At 40.3% G+C, this 10,943-nt stretch overlaps 3 protein-coding genes across 9 annotated transcripts in view; 1 reads left to right on the top strand and 2 right to left on the bottom strand.

The window, feature by feature from the left end:
* The window catches only part of stmn3 (stathmin-like 3), a 25,311-nt gene extending 24,182 nt beyond the window's left edge, over positions 1 to 1,129 (bottom strand). For all 6 annotated transcript variants that reach the window (XM_087258266.1, XM_087258264.1, XM_087258265.1 and 3 more), the window contains exon 1: positions 1,061 to 1,129. In XM_087258266.1, coding sequence (XP_087114392.1) covers positions 1,061 to 1,079 — 19 coding nt within the window. In that variant the 5' untranslated portion in view covers positions 1,080 to 1,129. The remainder of the gene's footprint in view (positions 1 to 1,060) is intronic.
* The window catches only part of LOC147843705 (uncharacterized), a 999,056-nt gene that overhangs the window by 425,394 nt on the left and 562,719 nt on the right, over positions 1 to 10,943 (top strand). The gene's annotated exons all lie outside the window — the stretch shown is intronic.
* Positions 1 to 10,943, bottom strand: part of ralgapb (Ral GTPase activating protein non-catalytic subunit beta) — a 471,588-nt gene that overhangs the window by 221,701 nt on the left and 238,944 nt on the right. The window lies entirely within an intron of this gene.

Below are 10,943 nucleotides of genomic sequence, written 5' to 3'. Positions count from 1 at the left end.
AACTTAAAAAAATAAACATGAACTCACTAAAATAAGTTAAAGTAACATAAATACATACATTCTAAACTTAATTCTATTAGACTGTAGAAACTACTCTTAAGCTCAATGACATTTCCACATCTGTCCTCTATAAAACATTGCAAAGATGTATTATAGTCATTTATTATAGTCATAAAACACACTTTTATATTTATGATGCATGAAAACCCCTTCGTCTTTGACCGCCAGTGTGTTTTCTGCAGTGTGGGAATCTGAGCTCAGCAGTTTGGAGCTTGTGCACGCTTATTTTCCCCCCAAGAAAGGTGACTTTGCAAGAAAGCTGAGACAGCACAAATAAACCAAATCCTGATTGAACATATACGGTTAGAATAAAATGCATGCTATTAATTAATGCATATAATATCTACAATTATTGAAAAGCACAAAGCAATAGCATCAGAAAATATGCAATAGCCCTGATAATCAATGCATGCTCAAGACTCAACAAATCCTGATTGAACATATACAGTCAGAATAAAATGCATGCTATTAATTAATGCATACAAAATCTACAATTATCCCGAATGAATAACTCAAAGCAAAAATATCTGAATATATATGATAGCCCTGACCACATTGTGAAAGACTAAAGATGATCAGTGCATGCTCAAGACTCAACAAATGCTGATTTGACATACAGAGCAACAATAAAATGCATGCTATTAACAAATGCATACAAAATCTACAACTAATGAAAAACACAAAGCAAAAACATCTGAATACATCCAATAGCCCTCAATGTGAAAGACTAAAGATGATCAATGCATGCTCAAGTCTCTAGCAGATATTAATCAGGTGCAAATCTGAATGTCTTTCACAACCTTGCGACACATTTTGCTGCACTGCCACCCTCTAAATGAACCTGCGTGTGCTTGTATAGCGCAGCATCTGCAGTGTGGAGCGGCAGCAGCACACCAGGCATCTGTTCAAAACGGACGGTATTACGTGCATCTATTCATTAATGCTTTAGGATGCAGATGCACGCATTAAATCAGTGTGTGGATGTTATTCTGGGTCTTACCTGATAGTGTGCTGTCCATAGTGCTGCTGGAGGGGATGTTCGCTGAGCGGAGGATGAGAGAAATGAAGGAGTGACGTACAGAAGCAGCTCTGGGTTATCAGAGGAGGAGGAGAGAAGTGCAGTTCTGTCAGATCAAGAGCTGGAAACAAACAAAAAAGCCAGACATCGAGTAAAGAATCGTTTAAAAATGTGAAATATTGAATTATAACAAAAAATGTCTGACTTAAATTAATACATATTACATTTTTACATCAGTAATACATCAGGTCTAATTATTATTATCAAAAAATCATTCATTTTCTTTAAATGCCAAACACCATCTACTAAAATAATTATAAATTAAGAACTTTTTAGACTTTGGAACATTAAAAGAATTCAGATTATACTTTTTTTTTTTTTTTTAATAAATAAGCATCATTGATAAAGCAAGCTTATTAATTCGATATCATTGAAATGCAACTCACAATACAATAGAATGAAAGCCTATTAACAAATATTGTTTCAACTTATTTACAAATTACAGATACTCAAATGACTGTGACTGAGTAGTTTTTCTCAGGAATTGTAGTTTTTAAAATTGTGTACTTTTACTTTCCCTTAAGGACATTTTAAGTGCGATATCGGCACTTTTACTCCACTACATGCTAGTACCTAGAATAGCAAAGTCGAGTAAATGAGGTCGAGCCTTCTCCTTTATGGCTCCTACACACTGGAGTAGCCTTCCTGATAACGTCCGAGGTAGAGATCATGCGCGGGACTAAATTTTGAATCCCGCTCCCGCCCGCACCCGCAAGGTTTTAGCCCGAACCCGACCGCTCCCGCTTATATTAAGAATTTATTGTCCCGCTGCCCGACCCGCCCCGTTTTCTGCCCGCCGCGCCCGATCCCGCTAAAGAGCGGGGGAGAACAAAACCGAAAATCCCCCAGCTATACAGTCCAGACAGCCAAGCTGTCTGTATAAACACACACACACACACAGCACCAAGCACACACACACAGACAAATCTCTCTCTCTCTCATACGCGCATGCGCACGCGCGCGCGCGCGCGCACTAACACACACACACAAGCACCAAGCAGACACACAGGCGTTTGCTGTTATATCAACTCAAAGGCTTGTAATACCATGTATCAAGTACCAATGTAATACCAAAAGGTTTTATATAAAGGTATATAAATACTGAGTCGCGCCAGCTCCGGGCCGCAGCGCACATTACTCTCGGGCCGATTCCGGCGCGAATGCGGCATCATCGGCTCGCTTACGGCCGCCGCATCTGGCCCGATTGATTTGGGCCGGAATCGGGCAGTGAGTCCACAAGCATCCAGAGTCCGGCAGCCGGAGCCGGGCTGAGTGGTAAGTCTCTAGGAGGCGAGAATCTAGCCGGAACTGGCCCGAGTGTATTTTGCTATCTGGGAAAACTCTCTCTCTCTCTCTATTTCTCTCTCATTCACACGCGCGCGCACTAACATACACACACACACAAGCACCAAGCACACACACAGGGAAAGTTCGCTCTCTTTCTCTCTCTCTCTCTCTCTCTCTCTCTCTCTCTCATTCGCATAGCAATATCCGCGATATTGCTAGACAGCCCGCTTCCGTCCCAAATTAAACCCGTTACCGACCGCTCCCGCAATTTATTCGGAAATTTATTTCCGCGCCGCAGAAATCTGGTTGGATCCTGCGGCGCCCTCGGGACAGCCGCAGGAATGCAGACCTCTAGTCCGAGGCTCAGACACACTCTCGCAGTTCAATACTAGATTAAAGACCTATCTGTTTAGTAAAGCACACACTCAGTGCATCACCTAGCGGGTTCCACACAGGCTTCAGCATCTTGCTTATATACACTGTGAACAGCAGCTATGCTAATTATTCTCTTTATTCTCTATTTTCACCTGGGGATACTCATCCTGAGGTCCTCAGATTATGTGGAGTCACTGATTGGATCCAAGATCAGTGACGAGATGATCCCAAGGTGTCCATATCCGGGACCAGGCCGTATCCTGAGCAGCTGCTGTGGTGGTCATGGAGGAGTGGAGAGTATGAGACCGAACTGCAGCTCTGTACAAGACTTTTGGCCAGCGGAGAAATTAAAATTGTCGTGCCGAACTGAGTCTGGTTTTTCTCAAGGTTTTTTTTCTTCACTCCTATCGGTGAAGTTTTTTTTCCCTCTCCGCTGTGGCCTCTAGCTTGCATGGTTTGGGATCGGTAGAGCTACCCATCGATGAATTTGCTCTTTAGTGCTTGGACTCTCAGTAATGATTTTAAACCACACTGAACTGAGCTAAACTGAACTGAACTTAAAGAGCCCATATTATACATGAAATAAGGTCATATCTTGGTTGTAAGGGTCTCCAACAACAGTCTAATATGCATGCAAGGTCAAAAAACACTTTGATGGTCTTATAATCTGCATTTATTTTTACCTAATTATCCCAGCGACTCCCGTATGAATCGTCCAGTGATTCATTTGTTCCCAAACCCCTCCTTAGCGCGAAGCTAATCTGCGCTGATTGGACCGATGACAGTCTGCTGCGATTGGTCGACTGCCTTCAGTCAGAGAGTGAAATGCCAAACAGCTAATCAGCAATATAAAAGTAATCACAGTTCATACACGCTCGATAGTGTAGGCGTGGAGTTTAGCTGCCAGTGGGTCAATGTAAATACAGACTATGGACTTGAAAATACAGACGACTGACTATTTTATTGAGCAAAAACTCCAAAAACAGTTGAGGAGATCTCCTAGCTTCTCACTCTGCTCTTTTCACAGACACACACACACACACTTAACCCTGCTCAGGACGACACGCGCACACACGCACACACAGACACACACACTACTCTTCCACGGAGCTCCGTAAACAAAGCAGCATGCGTCGCGTTTTTAACGTGACTTTGCACGCGATAAGAGAATATAGCCAGTTAACCTGATACAGTACACGCGGTTACAAGTAACAAATCACAACTAAATACATTTGCAAGCTCGAGTCAACGAGGCAACAACTTTAACCGCACGTACTTACACTTGAGAAATGGAGGAAGAAAAATCCATCCTGACGTCCATCAGTAAGTTACTCTTTACTGATCCTTCCTTTAACAAACGCAGATGAAGTATTCTTTGTAGCATGTAGCTTCCAGAAGTTTCCAGTCGTTTCCAACTGCTTGGTTATAATGCTGAGGTTTTATCTTTGGGTAGAGACTCGATATATCCATCTGCAGTGTGACTTCAATTGACCGGCATGTTTAGGTGTGTGTGTGTGTTTGTGGGTGTGTGCGTGTGTTTGTGGGTGTGTGTGTGTGTGTCTGGGTTTCTGCGTCAGAGGGCGGGGCCTCAGGTTTGAAATCTCCCGGGTTTGCGCGTGCACGTGAATAACTTGGTTTCGTTTGTACGTCATGGCGAAACACCTAATGACTCTGTATCAAGGCGACTCGTTTGAAGCACTATGAGTCGACTCTTTTGTAGATGAATCAACCGTTTTAAACACTGTACACTTACAGATTTAAGCCTTAGCTGGATACTTCACTTCACTTAGAGCTGTGTTACACACTACATGGAGGGGCATTTTCAAAAACCCATAATATGGGCTCTTTAAACACTTAAAACTGAACTACCCTGATCCAGTTACTATGACCATTTATGTGAAGCTGCTTTGACACAATCTACATTGTAAAAGCGCTATACTGAATTGAGTTAAATACATTATTATTTCTTGTCTATGGGGATTAGAATAATCAGTCCTGTGATTCCCATCCAATCAAATCACACATGGAAGGTAAATCACATCATAGTGTATACCTCAAGAGATGGGCGCTTTATAACTGCAGCAAACTGTTTGGAAGCATTAAAAGTGTCCAAGAAGATGTCCAAAATCTTTACACACACTGACCCAGAGACTTTTTAGATGCAGGTCACTGATGAGAAGATGAAGGATGTTTACTGTATGATGACCTTAAACACACAGCAGGGACAAGACGTCAACATGATGTCAGATTAACGTTGTACCTCAACGTCATGGAGACGTTACCTTTAGTCTGGAAATAAAAACCTGGTTGACATCAGAACTCAACGTTAGGCCAACATCAATGTCTAACCTAAAAATCAACCAAATATCAACGTCTAATGATGTTACAGCTTGACGTTGTGTGGATGTTATCACTATGACGTCAATCAGATGTTGGATTTGGGTTGTCATACTTGACAAATTAATGTCAGTATTTGACGTCAATATGACGCTGGTTTAAGATGTTTTCTCGACGTTGGATTTTGGTCACTTTCTAACACAACCAGGGGCGCTACGCCCCTGGTTGTTTTAAAAGAGAGGCGGGCAGCCGAATGAGATCCAAAAGTTTACGTTCACAACATCATTTCACATCGTTATTAAATGTCACAATAACGTTGTCCTTAGATGCTGGCTAGACATTGAATATTTGTCACCTGACATCACAGTCTAAATCTAACCTAATATTAAGGTATTTCTTGCTGCCTTCGCGTGGGTTTCCTCCGGGTGCTCTGGATTCCCCCACAGTCTAAAGACATGAAGTACAGGTGAATTGGGTAGGCTAAAATTGTCCGTAGTGGATGAGTGTGTGTGAATGTGTGGGTGGATGTTTCCCAGAGATAGGTTGCGGCTGGAAGGGCATCCGCTGTGTAAAAACTTGCTGGATAAGTTGGCGGTTCATTCCGCTGTGGCGACCCCGGATAAATAAAGGGACTAAGCCGACAAGAAAATGAATGAATGAATGATTAACGTCTTATGACGTTGTGTGCCTGCTGGGCAATAACTAACTATGCACTACAGAATGTTACGTTTCACACACATGCAGAAATTACATGTAAACATCAGCTTTATACAGCGTAACTACTCATGAGTACTTTTGAAAGGGCTACTTTTTACTTATAGTTTGAGTAAAATTTACAGCAGACACTTTTAGGGCCTACTCACACTATGCCATCCGTACCATGCCCAGGCCCGTTTCCCGGATCGTTTGAGAAGTGTGAGTGCGCTGAATCGGGCTCAAGCACAGTTCCCTTGGCCAGCCCTGGCCCGGTTGGAAGAGGTGTGCCTAAGCGCGGTTCACTTGGGCTTTGGCGCGGTACGCTTGTGTGTGAGAGCGAGAAAGCGAGACGTGACTTTTAAGGGGCTGTTTGATATGGATTTATTGATCATTCTTACTGTTCAGTGATCGCAAACTGCCGTAGTTTATTAAAGACGAGAACTCCTCACTGCACCACAGCTGCACCTTCAGCAGACCTCCTCATTCCTGCAGCACGAGAGCTTTATGATTGTTTATGAGCGCCAAAAGTGGCGGATCTGTTCGGCGAAATATCTGACTGCGTGTCCCCGCATCCCTAAGGACTGTTTGGTGAAATATTTGACTGCATGTCACTGCATATCAAACCACTGACACGATATAACTGGAGAAATCTCCACTGTGCTGCTGAGTGAGAGAGCGCTTCTCACTGAACAGCACAGCAGCGATGACGTAAGCATGCCCAGGCCCGTTTGTGGTGTGAGCGCGGGCCGTAGGTGGAGACGGGAGGGGGGACAAGCGTGCTTTGGTCCGGTTCGAGGCAACTGTACCTAGTGTGAGTACGGCCTTACTCTACTTGCACTACATTTTTGGGCAAGTAATGCTGCTTTAAGTATGATTTTTCAGTACTCTTTCCACCACTGCAAATATTGCATCTTTTTTTATATAGTTAAATGACACTGGAGTTAATAAGTGCAGTGTTAATGAGTTATGTTTGACCTGAAGGTCTTAAAAGTAATAAAACACTTTCAAAAAAAAACTTGAAACAATCGAAAATGTCCAAAAGCCAGCTGGAAATCCTCTTTTGGAATGATTAAATGGCCATGCTTCTTCTTATAATATGATTCCCACTGTTCAGATGTTGTATTTGAGAGTTTATTTGTCAGGATTTTTGTCCTCAAACATCTCCTGTGTGGAGCACTAGATTCTTCCACATCTCCTCCAAAGCCTTCTGTTGTGTTTTGATGTGATCTTCATCTGTCGTATGCTTTAAAACAACTCAAATTTTAAGGCGCTCTGTGATGCGCTCAAAACCTGCTGGAAAATACAAGTGACTTTACAAGAGGGAAGTTTAAGGTCTACAAGTCTTTGGATGGGCGAAACAGTGGCGCAGTATAGTGCTGCTGCCTCACAGCAAGAAGGTCGCTGGTTTGAGCCTCGGCTCAGTTGGTGTTTCTGTGTGGAGTTTGCATGTTCTCCCTGCGTTCGTGTGGGTTTCCTCCGCGTGCTCCGGTTTACCCCATAGTCCAAAGACATGCGGTACAGGTGAATTGGGTAGACTAAATTGTCCGTTTAGTGTATGAGTGTGTGTGGATGTTTCCTATAGATGGGTTGCGGTTGGAAGGGCATCCGCTGGGTAAAAACGTGCTGGGTAGGTTGGCGGTTCATTCCGCTGTGGCGACCCCGGATTAATAAAGGGACTAAGCCGACAAGAAAATGAATGAATGAATGTTTTGATATATCCTTGTATAACATGCTCGTTTATTTTAGGCTGCTTGTAGGTCTTTGGTTCTTTAGAGCTAGTATTGACGACCAAATCAATACTTGATTGACGAGACTAAAGATGTATGAGGTTCAGCAGCTCGACCAACATGTCTGTTTCTGAAACACTATTGATCTGAAACCGACACGCACACACACACATCCGCTGCAATTAATGCGATTGATCAAGCTCGGGAGAGAAGATGGAAATAAAAGTACAAACAAATGTGCATATTATGTTTATTTTTTATGATTCAGCAGCAAATAATAGTCCTAATCTTCATTTTTTTTTTGTCAATACCAAGTGAAAACTATTATGTTCAGAGAGTATTTTAAGATGAAACATTTTTTTAAGCCTGAAAGTTGCCTTTTTTTGGTAACACTTTATTTTGATGACCTATTTGACTATTAGTAGGCACTCTGCTTAATATCAGCTGACATTATAATATCTACAGACATTTAACTGACTATAAGAAACTTTGCAAGTACACATCAACTTACACTAACCCTAAACCAAACCTAACAGTCTACTTATAATCTAATGAGAATTAGTTGACATGTAGATGCAATGTAACTTACACTCAACAAACAAACCATCAAAATAAAGTGTGAGCTTACTTTTAAATAATTACAATGAATTATGGGATGTCTTCCATTTACCAGAAATAAATAAACAACAAATAAGCATCTTCTCTTTACGCAAACAATAAACAAACCCAATTTTAAAAGAAAACCTAATTTCACACGTGAATTCAAACTATTTAAGATGTATACAAATAAATGTTCAAATAAAATTGAGAATGCACATCAATTGTCTGTGTTAAAATAAATAAACACATAAATCATCAAGTCCTAATCTTTATATTTTGTAAACTAATGTTTAGAGATTTTTTTGCATGTTGTTCTGCATTAACTATTTCACTCATTAAGTCTGTGATGTCTTACATTTAACAGATATAAATTAAGAAAATGCAATAAAATAAAATATACACACGTAGAGGAAGATCTCCTCATGCAAAATACAACCATCAAAGTTAAAAATAATCTTAAAGAAAATGTACATGCAATTTTGCATAGATAAAAAGAATAAGTGTAAATCTTTGATGTTTACAATAAAAACAAAAGAGTAAAATGCATAGACGTGTGCATTTAGATTTTAGAAAATGTCTACTGAATTAAAATCTGGCATGCTTTATGACACAAAATAAGCAAACAATCATTAGCAATAGGCTAAAACTGATTTTAACTTTGCATTACCACGTTCATCTTGCTTTTTTATCAGAGTTTCTGCAGATTTCACCAAGTAAAATTTAAGACTTTGACATTTTAAAGACCATTATGAATGAAATTTTAGACTCAAAGGCTCATGCAGCAAGCAACAAGCAGGCTAGAGTTTGACAAATATTACTGTTGTTTGACAACAAAATGTACTTTTGAGGCTTTTTAGTGGAGAATGTAGTTGTTTAGATTGCAACTATGCAGTTTATTTACAAGGATAGTGCCTATTTTAAAATATTTACAATTTCTGAGAGCTCGTCAGCAGCCAAAGACGGTTGACGTTGTCTATCCACAAGGTGGCGCCAGAACTGCATAATAAGCCCTTGCTCAGTGTGTTCTCTTGAGCACGAATGAAAAAGTAAAAAAATGGAAGCCGTGGTTTTTAAGGTGGACCAGATAGAGTCAATAAGAAGCTGCGAAAAAGAAGCTGGATTCAGCCTCGTCCCTCCTTATTGCAAACACAACAGCAGTCTGGTGAGAAATCTCCGTAGACGGATGGCATTTCATGTCACGTTTAGCCTCATAATCTTAAAATGCGAGCAAAACTTGCTGTTTTGTCATCATCTTAAGGGAGTCACACACCAGAAGTGCCGCTTCACATTACGCTATAGAGAATTATTAACATTAAACACTAGCTCTAAAGTGACGTTGGTGAATTAGTAACTATAATAAACTAAATCTATGCACAGCAATCTGTCCAGATCAGTGTCCTCAGCAGTAAATATGTAACCCCGTTGGTCCTACTCCACCCAACCCGCTCCGAACTGGTTTCGAACTGGCATACTTCCGCATGGAAGTCGGTTGCTCTACCAAGGAGGCTAAAGACCATGGCCTCCAGTGTCTGTCGCTAGAGCACTTTTAGAGGTCAGAGGAGTGAGGTTTACCAGCACAGCACACACTAGCTAGCCTCCGTTACAAATACATGGAGAATGTTTAAACAAATGTTACTGTAAGGAAAATAATTAAACCATTATGATAAATAAAGCTAAAAATAAACCTTTATATAAAAGTTACAAGTTTTATTGAGATGATTGTTGGTGAATGTATGGGTTTTAGCCAGATTGGGTAGCAATACATGAACAAAGGAAAATTAAGACCTGTTAAAAAAAAGATTTAAGACCTACAACACAATATTTCAGTACATTTAAGACTTTTTAAGGCCCAAAATTCGGATTTTGAGATTTAAGACATTTTAAGACTTTTTAGGACCTTGCAGAAACCCTGTTTAAGTAAAAATATTTCATAATAGTAATAAGACAAATACTGTAAAAAGTATACAGCTTTTTTTATATTTCTTTTTTTTTGCTGCGTAACCCAAAAGTGCCACTGCAGATCTGCTGTTACGCAACCCTTCATACACAATTCATGGCTGAAGCCTCTGCTGAAGGCTTGCGTGCGAAGAACAGCTCCATTTATTTATCCCGCTGTCCTAAAACCACCACACAAGGGAAAGCCTGAGTTCAGATGCTCTTTTTAAACATCACTTCAACATGAGTCACCGGTTTTTAGGAACGCTGGTCATTTTTACCTGCATCTGTTACAATAAAATGCTGTAGATGATGGTAATTTAACTGCCCTTTCCTTAGATGTGTTGCTGTTATTGGATGTGTCTCTGTTGTTATATTTGGTTGTTTTGTTTTAATTCAGCTTTGAGTCCAAATCTCCAACAAGTAAGGGATAATGCACATCCAGCCAGCTTTAGAAAACCAGTTGTATAAGATTAAAGGATTTTATTCTGCTAAACAATCAGTTTAATGTACATTATCATGATTATTGCATTATTACCGCACAGGGCTTCTTCCATATCTAATATCAGGATGAGCATATGATGTTAGTATTACTGGTTATTATTGGAGATTAATATACCTTATTAAGGATCAAGCATTCCAGAGAACTCTAAATCTCTAACTCTAAACACATAAACAGGGTTATCGAAGGATTTAATGAAAGAATAGTTGAAGGAATAAATGTAAAAGTATGCTCAGCCTGCTGCTTTGTCCATTCACACACATTTTCATCATCACATGATCTCTATTACCAAATCACATGACTTTTTTTAATGTGCATACTGGAGTTTGTTTGATCAAAGGGTTTA

This window comes from Danio rerio, chromosome 6, assembly GCF_052040795.2.
Source record: "Danio rerio strain M-AB ecotype USA chromosome 6, GRCz13ab, whole genome shotgun sequence".
Taxonomy (NCBI): domain Eukaryota; kingdom Metazoa; phylum Chordata; class Actinopteri; order Cypriniformes; family Danionidae; genus Danio; species Danio rerio.
The sequence above is the reverse complement of the archived record's forward strand: the minus strand, read 5'-3'. Positions and strand labels throughout refer to the sequence as shown.